Source organism: Chiroxiphia lanceolata, chromosome 1, assembly GCF_009829145.1.
Source record: "Chiroxiphia lanceolata isolate bChiLan1 chromosome 1, bChiLan1.pri, whole genome shotgun sequence".
Lineage (NCBI taxonomy): Eukaryota > Metazoa > Chordata > Aves > Passeriformes > Pipridae > Chiroxiphia > Chiroxiphia lanceolata.
In genome coordinates, this window is record NC_045637.1 from 85,590,041 (window position 1) to 85,607,267 (window position 17,227).

At 41.3% G+C, this 17,227-nt stretch overlaps 1 protein-coding gene and 1 long non-coding RNA gene across 3 annotated transcripts in view; both read left to right on the forward strand.

The window, feature by feature from the left end:
* Positions 1-791: 791 nt before the first annotated feature.
* Positions 792-17,227, forward strand: part of GMDS (GDP-mannose 4,6-dehydratase) — a 417,655-nt gene continuing 401,219 nt past the window's right edge. The window contains exon 1 of one of the 2 annotated variants that reach the window (XM_032702498.1): positions 792-1,096. In XM_032702498.1, coding sequence (XP_032558389.1) covers positions 983-1,096 — 114 coding nt within the window. In that variant the 5' untranslated portion in view covers positions 792-982. The remainder of the gene's footprint in view (positions 1,097-17,227) is intronic. The other variant, XR_004359692.1, reaches the window with a different exon arrangement.
* LOC116794125 lies at positions 7,183-8,573 on the forward strand. Its single transcript, XR_004359698.1, has 3 exons — positions 7,183-7,237; positions 7,470-7,537; positions 8,389-8,573. It is a non-coding gene; the product is annotated as an uncharacterized LOC116794125 (long non-coding RNA).

Below are 17,227 nucleotides of genomic sequence, written 5' to 3' on the forward strand. Positions count from 1 at the left end.
GGATTTAAACTGAGAGCATGGGTAGTAGCGCGCAAAAAAAAACAATCACAATTTGAGAGTACAGTTCCCTTTGAAAAGCACTTTGCTGTCAGACTCCACATTTCTTTAAAGAAATGGGTTTTCAGCGACACTGACTAATTTTTGACCATGCACCATAGTAAGCTGTAACAATAGAAAAATTATAGTAAGGCAATCGTCTGCGTATGCAGAGGCTCCATCATCCAAGCATATATTGAGAAAACTGGTGCGACAGCCTGCATGGATTAACAGCAAGCGGGCAGGCACCTTCTTCCTTGTACACACAGCAACCCGCTGCCTCGGGAAACGGGATGCTGATCCAGTATCTGACCGGAAGAAGACATATTTGTTACAAATCCCGTTTTTCCAGAAGCCTTTGGGCCACTTGTAACCGGCGGGAACGCCCAGGAGCACCACATGTGTACCCCGCCCCGCCCTCCGCGCCGCTGGGGGCGCTGTGCCGCAGACCCGCCCGCCTCGCGCGGGACCGCTCCGCCCTCCCCGACACGCGCTCAGGAAGTGTCGGGCCCGCGCCTCCTGCGAGGCCCCAGGCCACGCCCCCCGCCGCTCGCTCTCAACCAATCATCGCGCCCGCTTTCGGCCCCGGCTCGTCTCCCGTCCCTTTAAGGAAGTGCCACGGCTGCTGATTGGCTGCGGGGCCGAGCCGCGCCGCGGGAGCGGTTCCTAGCGCGGGGCGCGCTCCCGGGCCGCCCCTCGGGAGCGCGCCTGCCGGGGGGCCGCACCTGCGGGCGGGGCGGGGCGGGACGGGTGCGCCGGCGGGAGGCGAGCGCGGAAATGCTGCGGCTGCGGCGGCCGGGGCAGCGCAGGTAGCGCCCGGGTGTCCGCAGGCATCCTTCCTCCCCTCCGTGCCCGCCCCCAGCACCGCGAGCCTGACCCCGGCGGCCGCGCCTCCGCCCCGGGATACCTCTGCACCTGGGGCGTGCCCTCCGCCGCCGCCCGGAGGATGGCACAGCCGGCGGAGGAGGGGGCGTGTGCCGGCGCCGCCGCGGCACCGGGAGACGACGGCGAGGAGATGAACGGCAGGAAGGTGGCTCTGATCACCGGCATCACCGGGCAGGTAACGGCGGGGGCTCCCCTCGTTCGAGTGCCCTCCCGGCGGCGCAGGGACAGGGGATGGGGAAGACCCGCCGTGACTGAGGCCGTGCATGGGAGCGGCGGCGGTGGAGGGTTCAGTGTGGGTCTGCCCGGCGCCTTCACTGGCTGCGGCGACCCTCGCTCCTTCCCTTCTCCCTCGCTCCCTTCTTCCCTCCCGGGCCCCGGGGCGCATCCCCGCGGGTGCGTTTCCAGCACCGTGCCCGGTGCCCGCTTCCCCGCACGGTCCGCGCCGGTCTGGAGCTCCCCCTGACAGCCCTCAGCAGGGTCAGGGGCGGACACACCGCCCCGTGGGTAGGGCTTGTTTGCCCCTGGAGTGTGGAGTGTTCTTCAGCCGCTGTGTGCGAGGCGGGGAGGTGCAGTGCTTCTATGTCTCGGATTTGGACTGTTGTATAGTAACCTGTACCAGGATTTCCTGAGAAATCAGCTAAACCTCTACTGAGATGAAATGTGAAGGGAACATCACTGAGAAGGCAGCCGCACCTAGAAAAGGCAGTATAAGGAGCCAGTGTTGGGACTCTTAATCCTGATAGTCTGCAGTGGGGAAGGTAGCAGTGCAAATGTGAGGCAACCTGTCAGCGGATTTGGTCCCAGCAGACTTGTTTTGTCACCTCTGGCTTTGACACCCTGGACAGGCTTGCATTTACAGTCAGTACCTCCTTTATACCCAAATCTGAATAGATAACAAAAGCATCTCCCCAGGCTACTTGTTTTTTATTCATGTATGTTCATTGCAGTTTCCAGTTTTTTTGGCTATATTATTTATAGGGGTAATGAGGCTTTCAGAGTCCTGGTGCTTTGAGCAGAAGGTGCAGGAGAAAGGTGACATGGAAAGAAAAAGAAATCAGTTTCCCTTGGAGCACCTTCTGTTTGGTGAAAAAAGATGTGCTGATGGTGAGTTTCAACCTGGTGAGACATGCAGGAGGGTTGATATATGCAGTTTGTGGCTTGTGCTGCTACTTTTCCAACAGGCAGCTTAGATAGTTGGTTGGATTGCTTGTGCACACATTGCCCTATGTTTGCTGGCAAGTGGGTGCTAAATGAAAGTTGTCCTGGACACACTTAGTCATATTTGAGGAACACCCTATTTGCAATGTAGATACTGCACACTACCTGGAAAAGTTTGCTCTCCTTCACTTTGCTTATCTCTTGGAATGTGCTGGTACTGAATGACTTCTGCTTGAAGGGTGCATGTCCTGTGATTGGTATAACCTGTTAAGTAAGTAATGTATAGTTACCATTAATGCTTATTTTGGAATCCCAGTGGAACAGCATTTTTCCTTTATGGCTTGCATTTAATCAGTGACAGCTTCATACATGGAAGAACTTCTTCCCCTTCACCTGTGACTTGTCCTGGTATGCTTGCAGATCCACTGTGAGGTGCTCGTGTGGGCTGTTTAGAAGTCCACGAGCATTGTGAAAAAATATGTGTCAAAATGAAGATGTTGCTCTTTCACTCTGAGACAGTGTTAGTCAATGCTTGCTCTCTCTCACTGCTTTTTTTTTTTCTCTCTTTTTGGTAGTAGAAGAGCCATTGGGACTTTTGTGAGGGAGTAAATCCAGAGGCAATACAGTGTCATAGCAGTTTTCATCTGTTATCTAAGAGAACCTGCACTATTCTTTGAACATTTACCCACTGTTTGTGTTTCACCTCATTATGCCTGTTCTCAGGTGTTCTTGCCACACTTTTTGGTGCACTTTTCCCATGGGTTAGCAGCTGTGTGCCAATAGCAGTGATGAGAAAAGCCCTCCAAGCACCTCTCTGACAAGATTGTAACTGAGAAGAGGAAAAACTAATGATCTCTGTATACTAACACTTTTGCTTGATGTTTATTTTTAGCAAGAGCACAGTCAGAGCTTTCCCAAGGACTACTTTGGTGCTGTGTGAAAAGTCTTCCAGGTTGTTGACAGAAGTACATTTCTCTTCATCAAAAGTAGTAAGTTAGAGGCCTGTAGCTACAATGCCGTGATTCTTTCAATACTGTGTTCTCTGTGTTACTTTCTCTATTTTCAAAGCAGCTCTTCCTTCTCAGCTCAACCTTTGCAAGGCATATTATTTAGCATTGGAATGTATGGAGACCCAGAGCTAGTAAAGGCCTGGGATACATGAAAGTTAGCCAGAGAGGTGGGCTTTCTTAGTGAGGACTGTGCCAACTCTTGGCTTAAGATGAAAGTTTTATGTAGAGTGCGGCCTCTTCTGGGGTCCTGTAGTTCTCCATAATTCTGAGATCTGCTGCCAGGAATCCTAGTCCCTCTTTTCTTAGATGAACTTTAAAGAAAGTAACCATAGTACTTGTTCCTTACCATCTTTCACTCCCTTTCTTTATTTTTACGCAATAGCTTTTGTTTTATTTGGAGAGACCTCACCCAGAAATGGGACACTTGGATTTTGTTTATCTGAGAACAGGCAGACTTGCATGTCCCCCTCCCTGGAGAAAATCCTAGTGCCATATGTTTTCAAAGTTAATTACCACGTGTAAAATGTAAAAATATGCTGAAGTGGAAGCTAGAGCTCAGGCTTTGTCTTTCCCAGGCAGTTACTTCAACTATGGGGCTAAAGAGACTTGGTTTGTTTTACATTCTTCCTTGAAAGCGGTGCTCTTTCAAGGTGGGAGATAAAGGTTTAGATCTCTTCAGACTGAAGATGATATAGAACAGAATCAGGTGGTAAACTCCCCTTACTTGAACTGCTACTGCAAAAGGTGAGCTGGCACAGTTGCATTGTATAAGGAACCTGCTTTTGTTTATGTGTGGCTAGTGTACTCTGAGAATATTTGCTGAACTAAGGCCCTGAAACAAGGATAGGTGGGAGGTAAGTACTGAGCTAATGGGACCATAACAATTACAGGCAAATGTGCAGTAGTGCTTTTGTTCTTAGAGCACTCTTGGGCCAAGGAAGGTGCTGCTTGAACTGTAGCAGCCCTTCCTGGGTTAAGAGGATGCCACAGCAAGCGTGCTTTATCGTAGCGTTGAAATCAGACAACTCATTATTTTTCAGAACATCTGTATAGCCATGACCATGTGGATTGTCCATCTTTTCTACTGACAAAAGATGGAATTTTCTTTCTATGATGGAGAAAGAGTTGAGCTCAGGTAGGGTTATGTTTTGATAATGGGGAAATTGACTGACGATGCAGCTTTTAACTGAAACATAACAGGGAGATATGGTACAACTGTGACTTCTGATTAATGGACTTTTAATGGGATTCATAAGACCTTACAGCATGCCAGAAGAGGATGGGCTGTCTGCACAGTTCCCCTGTATAGTGAGTGACTGGAGATATGTGCTGTTTGCCTGCTTACTGCACCAGTTGACAAAACCAGTTCTGGTGACTTGCTTTTCTTCTAGATACTATATGTTAAAAGGACAGGTATCTGCAAGGGCAAATGTGTTACTGATAGGAAAGTGAGTTTGTGACCTTTGACCACATAAAAGGAAGAGTTTGCAATATGCATAGTGAAGCCACAAAGGAAAGCAAATTTCTTAATTGTATGGTCAGGACTCAAACACCATTGTGGCTACAAGGGCTGAACCTTGGTTTCTATGAAATCAAAGCAGATGTATGAACCTCTACAAATCCTGCATTCGCCTGTGGAGTTACAGTGAAATCGGTATCATTCTGCCACTTGCATTACTGATAAGAGACTCTAAGCACATAGGCAGTGGTGTAATATACTCCTTTTGCAGTATTGAGATTTCCCTTATCTTCTTTCTCACACCACAGCAGTGGGATGAACCACACTTTGCTTTTTTTTTTTCTTTTAAATAACTTCCAGAGTGAGACAGTTGCTGTGGTTAGATGGATGAAACATTTCTGAAGTGTCATGTAGGTATTGGGCTGCTGGCAGACTACTTGTGCATAACACCTTTTTCTTCATTTAAAGAAAAGTATTTCAAATAAAACAGGCCTGTTGTGTGTTTTAAAGCAAAACAAAACAAACCTCAAATGTGACTCTTATTGGAAGAGTGCTTTCAGAATGCAATATAGATGTGCTGGACTTTTCAAACCTTGGTACCTTGAAGAATTATTCTGTAAAAATGGGAGTTTTGAATACCAGTATTACTAACAATGTAATTCTAGATATGCAAATATGGCTTGTCTCTTATTTCTGGAAGCCACTAAAGCAGTACTTTTTGACAGCATTGTTTTTGAGACATTGTGACTAAATGTCTGTTAAAATTGCATTTAAATATCTCTTTAGAATGTCTGATTGCACTACAATCAGTCTGATTGACTTTCTAAAAACTGATGCTTGTAGAAGCATTTAGATATTTGACTTCTTGGAGAAACACCAAGAAATAATCTGTCTGAGCCTAATGATGAGGTTATATGTTGATGTTTCTATTTTCCCCACTCAGTTCCTGGATTATGAGCAGTAAATGTCGTCTCTGATTCTGTCCTGATTTACTTGGAGAGACAGGAAGGTAAGAGTTTGTAGACTGAGATAATTCAACAGGCACTTGCAAAGCTCAGTTTTGAATGAAGAAATGCATTAGAGCTCAGTGCCAGTATATACCCAGAGGCTATTGCAAATTGTAGATAAAGAAAGCAGTTGCATTTCTGCCTTGTGAGAGTTCTTACTGCAGCTGCATTAGAACCAGCTTCTGCTCCCTTGCCTGCAGTTCTGTCAAATAAAACTTCATTTTGGCAAAACTTAAGGTAGCAACCTCAGAACGTTCAACCAAACCCTGAGATAGTGTAAAATACAACTGACAGAAGAGTGAGCATGAAGAGATATAAGAACATTCTTTTCAATTAGGTGATGTAGGTAAAGCTTGGGGTCTGCCTCTGTCTTTCTGGTATCAGAAGTTCAGTTGCTTACAGCCTTTGCTATTCCTGTAACACACCAAACCCCTATATATGTGTACTGCAAGTTTGATGCAGGTGTTACAGTTCATAGTTTGAAAAAGGTTAACTGTATCAAAAGAGGGGGAAAGATACTGAGGAAGCAAGATTTGCGGTTGTGAATTGAGGTTAAATAGTTTTGGGTTTTTTTTTAAATTTGGCTGTTGAGATGAAACCAGACTCCATGGGGCAAAGTGTCGATAATAAGAGAACATTACTTATTTCTTAGTATTAAAAAAAAAAGAAGAAACAAATAGGTGATATGGAGTGTGACTATAAAACTCTTTAATATGTTGTGGCTAAAATAAATTTGTTTCTTGGAGAAGAGTTGTAGAGGAAACAGTTTAAACTTTTTTGAAAGCTTCTTTCAGTATTGCCGTCAAATGGTGAGGTGGGAAACTGTGTCACTGGGGAATGTGTCTATACCTGAAAAACAGATGCAGAGAAACATTATAGCCTTTTGTGCCAGAGACAGGACATTGGTTTGCCCGGTGAAGGATAAAATTGAAAGGATTGCTTTTCTGCATAGACATAGGAGGACAATTTTTGCTGACACTGACTAAACCTAAATATTAGCATTGCTGCCTTTTCATTAAAACAAATAGCCTTCTGGCTAAGGCTAAATATTAGTATTGTTGTCTTTTCATTTAAACAAATATTGTCTTCATTGAAACCAGGTACTGTATCTCAGTTTGTCTCTGAGTAGCCAGGAGTTGTCTTGAATGAGCATTTCAGGTATGTTGAACATCCTTATCATAGTTTGAGGATACAGAGATTTATGAACACTTAATTTGGGCACAAACTGATCTACAAGAAACTTCATTTAAACTTGAGAGGGTGTGTATTGTTTGGGGTTGGGTTTTTTTGATTGTGTTGCTGTAAATGATGAGGGGGACCAAGCACTGGAAGAAACTGCCTGGAGAAGTTGAGTATCTGTCCCTGGAGGTATCCAAAACTAACCTGGACATGGCTCTAAGCAATCTGCACTAGTTGACCCTGTCTTGAGCTGGGTGATCCACAGAGGTCCCTTTCAACGTAAACTTGTATGATTCTGCATCTCTTCACAGTATTGGAAGTTGAACACCTGCACTTTGTGACAAGATGGCATAAGTGGCTTTTTGAAAACTTTACAAGAAATGAATTCTGGCTCTGGCATGAAACCTAAGCTTGCCTAAAACATAATTCCAGGTATTTTCCTTTTACGGGATAGAAATAAGAAGTGTTGCTATTGACTTTTATCCAAAACTCTTGAGGAAAAGGTATTTTGTTGAAAAGTAGTATAACAAATACTGAAATGGGAGACTAGAATATTGTCTGAAAACAGAGGTCCTATTTGCAGAAAGATGCCTGAATTTTGGTTGCCTTGGCTCCCTTTTGAAGAGAGGAGGGCTACCAGATAGTCTAATTCAACTAGTGTATTAATAGCAATCTATAAATACATGGTTCAATGCCTTACTCTTTCATATGTTTTATACTCTACAACATTTGCAGACTGATGGGACTTTTGTCTTCTCTGAGAACTGGGAGTCTGGGACTTTGGCTGGTCTGTGCCTGCCCAGGTGAGCCCAGCTGTATTCCATTACCTTTCAGAACTGTGCAGTTAATGTTGGCGTTTGAACATAAGTAAGCTAGAAGATATTAATGATAAAAAGTATCACTGATACAGGATTAGTTCATGTGTGTCTTGATGTATTAACTTCCGTCTTTGTACAGCTTTGCTCAGTATTTGTGGCTGCCAATTAAGTCTATTCTTTAACTGTATACTGGAGAGGGAAGTTCTGGTAGCCTGGCTCAGCTAGCAGGCTTTTAACACGAAGACCAATACAGTCAATCTGATTCCTTTGTGTTTGAACAGGATATATACAGGATGTGGATCAAAAAACATTGTGAACAGCAAGGGAATTATAAGGTACTGTATACTATGATGTGTACCTGCTGTGAAAGTAGATAAAATAGTGAAAATATTCCAGGAAAAATGAAATATTAGAGTTCACGTTAATGGTGTTAATATATGAAACAGATAGACACATGGTAACCAAATGAAGATGACTTTCTTCAAGCAACATTTCTTACGAAGGTTTCTAATGCTGTGGATAGGGGCGCTATTGCCACTGCTGCCCAGACTGACAAGAAGAACAGAAAATCCTATTGCTAGCAGCATGCTTCTTGCTTAGTCTTTATCTGTTGGTTTTGTTTTTTTTTAATTTAATGAAGATTGGTGACTGTTGGCATAGACAGAACCTGTATTTCTTTTTTTCCTAAAGTTTTAAAGAGCTGAAGCATTGTCTCCTCTATGTATGTACAGCCAACCCAATCTGAATAGAGAACTCCTGTAAAAATCTCTTCCCTATGACTTCATCTTCTCCCACTAACTTTTTGTCTTTTTTTCCCCTCTGATTGTCTCTTTCAGATCATTTTGACTGTTGAGCTTTCTGCACAAGGGAGCCAATTTCTTAGAAAATAGATAGCTATGCAGAAGGGCAAGGAAAATGGAGTGCTTGATCCTGCTGATGGCCTATGTGAGAGATACTGTGAAGGTTACTACTCTGATCCCTCTAAATAATAAATAAAATGTTGAATAAAAGGCTTTTCAGTGCATTTGTGATACTGGTATTCATCCTAGTGGTGCTTCCTGTTACCCTCACCTCATGTCTTTGAGGAGTACTAAGGCTGAGTTTCTTTGCACTTACCTATACTTTAATTTAGTTTGGGGGGCAGGGAGTACTTTCTCTCTCTTGGCAATTTCTAGCAACTTTATCCCAACTTCTTGAGAGTTCTGGGTCTGGAGTAGCATCCTGATTAAGTAACTGTTCTTACAAACTTGTCAGCTCAGTTTCTCCTACACTGTTGCAGCCCAACTCAGGTTTATTTTGGAAAGCATGGTTTCCTTGAAGCACTGAGTGAATAATGGCACAAGAGCAGGTCGTCAGCGTGGTTGATGTCCAATTTCCTCTTTCAGGGGTATATGCTCTCTCTTGCTCTAAATCTCTTGCTACTTTGGTTGCTTTTTGGCCAAGTGAGCAAAATAAAAGTTTTTTTTCCTTTATTATTTTTGCTACCTCCTTCCTCTTTCGTATGAATCCACTGATTTTTTTCTTTTCCCTCCCAGAACCTCAGCTGAGGAATTCCTTTGGATCATATGTATATGAGTTGGGGGATGCAGTTAAGTCCAAAACTTTGAATTAAGCAAAACTGTAGAAGGTGAGGTGAAAGAGTGGAATTCTCTCCTGTTGCCTGTTATTATTACTGGAAAGTCCTTATAGCTTGTTCCTTTCTGGGTGTGCACAGGCTTTGCAATCTAAATCCACAATGAACCTTTTGTAAAGCCTGCCAAACAAGTTGATGTAAACTAGCTTATCTTGTATCACCCATGCTTTTTACATGTGGTGTTAAGCAATTGAACTTCCTCAGTGTAAATGTTGTAACAATTTTTCTTTAGTCACAAATATGCACAAAGCAGTGTACCTAAGGCGAACTTCCTTCTTCAGGAGTATTTCCTGTTAAAGTCTCCTTTCCTCTTCTTTTTTATTATTTTTTAATGGGAAACTTGAATTTTGATTTGTAACTCAACAGTGTCATCTGGCAGTAATCAAATTAAGTCTAACATGACTTTGATCTGGTTGCAGGTAGTTCAGTGATAAGTACCATGGAGGAGCATTTTATACTGTACCCTGAAATGACTCCATTTTCTTGAATAATGGTACAGCTTGCCTTGTACAGTCAAATTGGTCAGTTAGGTGTTGTGATATTATCAGCTACTCTGTTGTGATGCTCAGAAGCACAGTGATCCGACAGGTATGTCAGCTGCAAAGTTGTACTTGCCTTGGGTGTGGAATGCCATAGATCTTGGTGTTTTGCAAAGAGTTTCCAAGTAGGTAAGCCAGCTAATGCTGCATTTGCCATGCTTGAACACCTTTGAAATAAGAGGAAGAAAATATACTCATGCTAGAAAAATCTGGCTAACTATTAAATGTAGTAAGATATAGTCAAAATTTATGAAATGTTTCTGTAGGACTTTGCTTTAGCTGTCATTTGACCGATTTACTGCTGCTTGGAAGTTCTTCTTAAAGGAGAATTCCTACAACCTGTGTGGTGAATTCTAATGCAGAAGCAAAAAATTTGCCACGTTAAACGTATGAGTGCTTTTGCTGTAATGAGAAGATGCCTTGTTTCTGCTGCACATCTGATACCTGCATAGCTATTACATATGTACCTCTTGGCTCTTGGTTATGCTGTCAGGTATCCTGTAACTATTCTTGTGTATTCATAGGCAGCTTGAGGTAACGTGTCTCCGTACTGCAATGGAAGCCTTAACCCACCCAACTCCCAATTTACAAACCAGTAGACAGTTCTTTTGTTTGTATCCTATGATGTCTGAACTCATGCCAGAAGTAGCTTGAGGATATTTACCACTTTATGAATGGAAATAAGCCTTCCCGAGGCATATAGATTGGTATATATGTCTTGCAGAACATAAAACCCTAAGTCAAGCAGGAAATACTCCTGACTGTTCCTATTTTTATGCTTCTAGTTTGATATGCTGCAGTCCTTCTTGACTGCTACTGTAGGTCTTACCTGTAAACTTTTGCTGGTGCTATTCTGGAACTGGGTAGCAATATCTGACCATTTAAGTTGCTACTTATCAAATTGCAGGCACACTGTAGTTGGGTGTGATTATTTGGTCTGTTTTTTTCCTAACATTTGTTTGGTGCATGCAGACTTTCGGTGCATTAGCAATGGCTGGGCTTAATCAGTGATAGTGGCGATGACCCACAGCTTCCTTTTAATTGAGATTTCTCTTTTGGAAAGATAAGGAACAGACACACTATCTTTGGCTGTGAATCAGTGTCCTTCCCTTTTTTTAGCACTGATACCACTCTCTAAGAGCATAAACATTACTGTGGAGCAGGTTTGGTTTTGAAAACTGAAATTTCTGGCTACACTTTCTGGATTTCATACAACTAAATAATAGTGGTTTTGATGTCAGTGTAATTCTTTCCATGATTACACAGTAATAGTCTGTCAATGTATTCCTGCCAAAATTGAGCATGCTGTTTGCCTCTGAAATTAAATACTATTAAAGTACTACAAGATAAACAGTATAAAAGGGACACAGAACTCTTCAGGCCTGCATGCAAAATATTATATTCTTCCACATTTTAGGTGTGTTTCTGAGGTGACTGTGTTGCATGGGAATACTTAAGAAGGTACTGCCGAGAGGCTTTTTGCTGGTGCTCATTTGGCTGTTACTGGTCAAGCATTGATCTGCTGAAACCCAGGCCTGGTTTGTTATCAGCAGAACTTTACAGATTCTTTGCTAATGAGTAATTTTTTTCCCCTCAGTGTTCTCAATGTTACTGGAAGCTGTTCCAGAATCTGGCTGGCCTTTGAAGAGCAATGGTACTCTATGGTTGTAGATCTGCAGGCAAAATAAAGTTGGAGAGTTGTTCTTGACATGTGAGGGCAAGGAAGTTATGAAGACTAAGAGTTAAATTTTGCTTTATGCCCTTGCTAATCCATTTTAGGAGAACAGTTATGTTTGCAGCTGATCAGAGACTGAAAACTTGCAACCGTGGGGTTTTGGTTCATGTATTTGATTTCTTAAAATTCTTAAGGTCACCTGAGATACGTTAAATATTTCTATGTTCTTATCGCAGCACTTTATAATTGAATGTATAGTGCAACTGTTTCAGTCATTTTTCTGCACTTTAAAGTGAGAAGAGGATTTTTTCTAATTTGAGAATTTTCTGTTATTTAAGAATAAAATAAGATCATAAGACTGACTCTATCTCTAAAATGACACTCTGTATTTTCGTTGGTATTATCCTTGTGCTTTTTCACTCTTCTCTTTATGCTTGCTCAATATTTAGTCATGTTGTAAAAACCATCTTTGTGGAAATGCATTATTATGCTGGAGTTTTTGATTTGTGAAGTCTAGATAGAACAAATTACATTGTCTGGTGCTTTGCTTGTTTAAACATTATGAGTGATCAGACTTTTTCTTAAAATTGGAGAGTAACTCAAATGGGAAAATTCCTTATAGAGTGCAATTCAGCTCTGTCACATGCAAACTGTCAGTTTTAGTTATACCCCGGGATCTCACATCTGTCTGTTGCCTTGATCAGTTAAAGGGAAGTGTAACACAGACTTGGCAAACTGAAAACAAATTTAAGACTACTAAAATTTCCTAAGCAGTGATGCTGTGGTTTTGATTTTGATAAATCGAGAGAGCTGTAAAATTATGGTTATTTTTAGTGAACGTGAAGATGTGTAAAGCAGGAAATGAGTGTGCACGTGTTTAAAATACGTTAACTGGTGGAGAAGCTGCATAACCAGTATTTGCAGTGGTGGACATACAGCTTACTCTTGATATTGGTTAAGTAGGTTGAGTTTCTCAGAATTACTTGGTGTGACTTCAAAATATGATAGTGAACTTTCATTAATTAGTTGAATCCATTTCATTTCCTTTGTACAAGCAGGTGTTACTGGTGATGGATTCTGTCATCTTGGGTAGGAACCTTATTGCTTAGCTGTTTCAATACCTGAGCAAGCTGTCTAGGCATCTGTTTCAGTGAGTGAGAACCCTCTAGCTGATTGAGAGGCCAGGCATATTTGAGCAAAGGCAAGTGCCTACCTTAGGAAGCCTGATGCTGTGAATTGCATTGGCTATAAGCCTATCTCCTCTGCTGGGTGTGAAAGGTGCTTAGGGTGGCTACCTGATGGGGTTTATACTTCTATTGTCCTGAGTAGCACTTCATCTTGTTATGAGGGAACATTTTTTTAATCCAAAGCACTTTATAGGATTAACAAAGGTGATAGAGTTTGATTATTTGTATTATGTCTTGTAGTAAAAAGAGCGTATGATTCAGTACATGTGTTTGTATGCAATTAAAGAAATGGGGACTGAGTACTTTTACTGGTACTGTTCCTGTGAGTCTGCTGCTTTGGAATTGATCTGAAGAGGAACTGTGCTACCAAATCCCTACTTGCTGCCTGAGCACCCTCTGCACAGCACTGCAGCTGCATTGTCACTGCTGTCTTCTCTGTCCCTGATCCTTTTTCTGTTTGAGGAACCAACCAGCATGTTTTGATTTTTTCAGCTTGCCTGGCCTCAGTAATGTGTCTTATGTTGCTCTCTATCATGTGTGTACTGTGACTTTGATGTTAAACCATGCTTCCAGGCAAAAATGTAATGACTTTGCTTCCAAAACTCTCTGGAGAGTTTGGTTATTTTTTTCTATCGGTTCACTGAGACTGTGGCACTTTGGTGTAAGTTAAGGACTGTCCATCTTCCCCTTGTAAAACCTCCCTATAATTACTTACAAATGTTGGCAGCTACTGTATTGCCTCTGTGTGTTGAAGGCCAGTTCGTAGCTGTGGATGGTAAGAAGAGAGAAAGAGTGGCCAAAAATCAATTATTAAGAGAGACTCTTGAAGGAAGTACAAACCCACATTCCTAATGGAGTTTTATAAGCCATTCAGTGTGCTGAGTCACCAGTTTGATCCAGAGCAGTTTTTGACTTTCAGTTCTGGTAGTTTCCATGATTAATTTTTTTTTTTAAATTGCTTTCACTAAGAAATAATTTGAACTTATGGGAGTGGCACTTGCTAATTATCAACTCAAATATTTTATTTTTTTTAACAAACCGAACACCACTCAATTAGAAAATTACTATTTATACTTCAGATGGGACTTTTCACTTTGATTTAACTTTTTTTTTGTGTGTGTGTGTGTGTGTTCAGCTTTCTCTCTCACATGTTTGGGACCAAGGGAAAGAAGAAGGGGAGAGTTTATAAATCTACAGAATTTGTGAGATGTATTGCCTTTAAATCTTTCTAGTGCAACATGTTCTTCTGATTGTCTCAGTGAGGAGGCTTTGTTTTAATATGGGATAAGGGAAAAAAATGTAGGAAAGGCCAGGAGGAAAAACTACTTTTTATATATTTACAATAGGACTGTATTGCCTTTAGCGTTATGAATGTGGAGGAAACATAGCTCATAGTTTATATATGATTGTGTGGCGGATGCAGACTGTTAAAATTCAGTGTTTAATTGAATTATCTTACTATTGCAACTAAGAAACATTACTACTTTTCCATACAGAGGCAGTCAAGGGTGCTAACCTTCTAAGATAATTCATAATGTTTTTGTAATTTAGACTTAATGCGAATTAGAATAAAATCCAGAGTGCTGGCAGTGTGCCTGATGCATCAAAACACAATGGGCAGAAGTTCTTTTGGGTTCTGGTTGCATTCTGTTTGTGATTTGACTCTGTTTTTTATTTAAAAGAAGATGCTATTTTATTGCAGGACCTCTTCAGTAATGCATCCCTAACATGCGTCTGATTGAAATGCTGCATTTTTCCCTCTTCTTTGGGTCCTATGGAGGTCCTGTGTCAGTGTAAGTGGGGCTCTTAATTTTGTGCTTGCACAAGGCTAATCACTGCTTATTATTTAGTTATGAATTTCTTGCTTGAATGTCACATGGTGCCTTTTGAAACATAAATCTGTTAAAACCGTTCTGTTTTTAAGCAAATGGTAGTCAAGTTATGAAGATCTGTAGTTGTGAACTGTGTATTAGCAGGCAGTTTCTTTCATGTAACTTTAATTCTTGACAAGCGTATGCCAAAACAGAAAAATCACACATTTGTATTTCTCGGTTTCTTGTGCTCTACCAAGTTTCTGTCTTGCACTGTTTATCAAACTGTCTTTTAAGGTGTAGTCCTATTTGGCAGTGATTATTTCCCAAAACAGTTTGCAAATTCTAGATCTTACTTTTGGAGATTATATATGAAAATATAGTTAACTCTTGCATTTTACCCAGTGAAAACAAACCATTCTCCTATGGGTGCAGGCACAATATGCTTGCTTCTGCTGAAGGCCATTTTTACAGCGGGGCGTTAAAGTCATGAAAATCAAACTGCTGACACAGCCTTAATCACAGTGCCACAAGTAGCACTTCTTTGTTTTTGTTTGACAGTTTCATTGGTACTATTAATAGCTGGCTCCTTACAGGTGTTCCTGTACAATAATTCTTATAAGACAACACTTGGTAAGTTTTCAAATGAATCACATTAATCCCAGAATTAATTTTTGCAGAGAGACCTTTTGACTCTTTTTCCTATGGAGGTTTTTGGTCATAAAAATCCATATGTTGAAAATGTTCATTACTTTTAATTTTTCAAGTGCAGCTCTGTGTTAGGGTGAAAAGCAGAAAGAAACTGGCTTGCCTATGACAGTGGGCAGCCTCACGCTATCTGATGTTTCTGTTGTCAATCTTCTTGGAGGAAACATGGATCTCTCTGTTACTGCTCTGCCATTGCTGCTGGGCTGGCAGGACAGTGTAGGAGCTGTAGCTCTTTGAGGGAATACCAGGTATAGCAAAACTGTGAAGAAAAGTCTGTATGCTTGTGTTTCAGACACCAGCAAGGAAAACTGAATATAGCAGTAAAGTCTTCCCTCAGTTCTTGCTGGGTGTATATAGAGATGTCTTGTGCTTTTAGCAGAGCAGATGACAGAAGACAGAGTTCCCCTTGCAAGGCTTTCTGTTGCTCCCCCTTAGGTCTGGTGTAGGTGATGGGGTTAGGAGGACAAAGGAGTGACTGTGTACAGAACATGAGTCTGGAACAGCTTAGGTGGATATAATCACTCGTCAGACAACCCTCCATGGAGTGAACTGTAAAACCTGTTGCTCTCTTTTGCAGTTATCACTGAGCTTCATTTTAAAGCAGCTGAAGACTGGCACACTGCCTCTACCAGGCAGTGCCGGTTAATGCAATAATACACCAGGACATAATTATCTTGACCTCTGGAGAAACTGAACTGGGAGTAATTTGTTTCAGAAGTGAGCAATTTTCTGTGTGTGGCTCCTGGCATCTATAAAGCAAATAATTCAGTGTTCAACTCTAGTTACAACCTCTTTGGGACTGCTGTTGAAACATGGCTTGCAGACGTGGTGTGGTACTGATACACTTCTTTCTCTCTGGCCTCTACCTGAGCTTGTTGACATTTGAAAAATGTATGTGAGGTTTATGTGCAATTGATGACACTGTGATACAGATTTCAAAATTATATCAGATATGCATGGGTATATAGCTGCACCTTTAAACAGTTTAGGTAATTAAATACGTGATCTGGATTTAGCTGAAAGTTGTTATTAGGCTTTTAGGAGATTTTGTTGATTAGCATGGAGACCAGCCTTGCAGAACTAACACTCCTAATGTTTCTATCTTGTTAATAAATTTAGCCACTCTTAGTTCATTAATTCTATGGCAGAAGACTGACTAATCTGTTGAAAATATTGGGGAGGTGCTGGGGACCAGAGAGTGAGGAGAAGAAATCATGAAGTTAAAGCTTCTGAATGACCTTCCTCTAGTTTTGATTGTTTCAATGGGTCTATCTTCATTGCTGCAGCCAAATCAAATCTTCAGCTCATGAGAGACAGATGATGCAACAATATGTCTAGGGCAGGAAACGGAAGATTATTTGTGTGCAATGCTGATGGTTGCAAGTAAACTAAGAACTATGAAAAGATGAGGACTCAACATCTGCTCCAGCTGAAAACCTTCTTTCAGGGGTTTTCGGTTGGTCTTCAGCGTTAGTTGACCTTGATTGGCCACACAGGTATTGGGTGCTGGGAAAACATCAGGAATATATAGCTGGCACTGGGTATGGAGGATAAAGGTAGGATGACCCCTTTCAGTGGAAGCATGCAAGAGTAAAATTGTATGTTGTTCATTAACAAAATAAGTATTTTTTAAGAAAGCTTGTTTACACGTTTAAATAAATTAATTGCTTTGTCTAGGTGTTGCAATAAGTTGTAGATAAACTTGATACTCCTGAAGTAACTGTTAGAGATGAAATATGACAAGCTGCCTTAAGGTAAATATTGTTGCTATACATCAGCATTTCTGTAGTGGTATTGTTAAATTCTGACTTGATTCCTTGATTTCTTTCTTACCATGATTTAGTCATCATTTTCTGTACCTTAGCTGTACCTGGCTGTTTTAGGCTTCCACCATCAATAAGGGGAGAAATCAAGTAACTGATAACTTTTTGGTTAGCATTTTGTATTCAATAAAACCCCTAAACTCTCCTAATCAATAAAAGAGGATGCAGTATACAAAAATTTGATCATAGGAGTCCTTACATTTTCCTGGCTTCTTTGTTGTTTTTTTTTTTAATGCCTTGAAAGAAATCACTTGCCTAGAGTTACTGTCTTTGCTTTGTTCATTCCTTGGTTTGAAAGC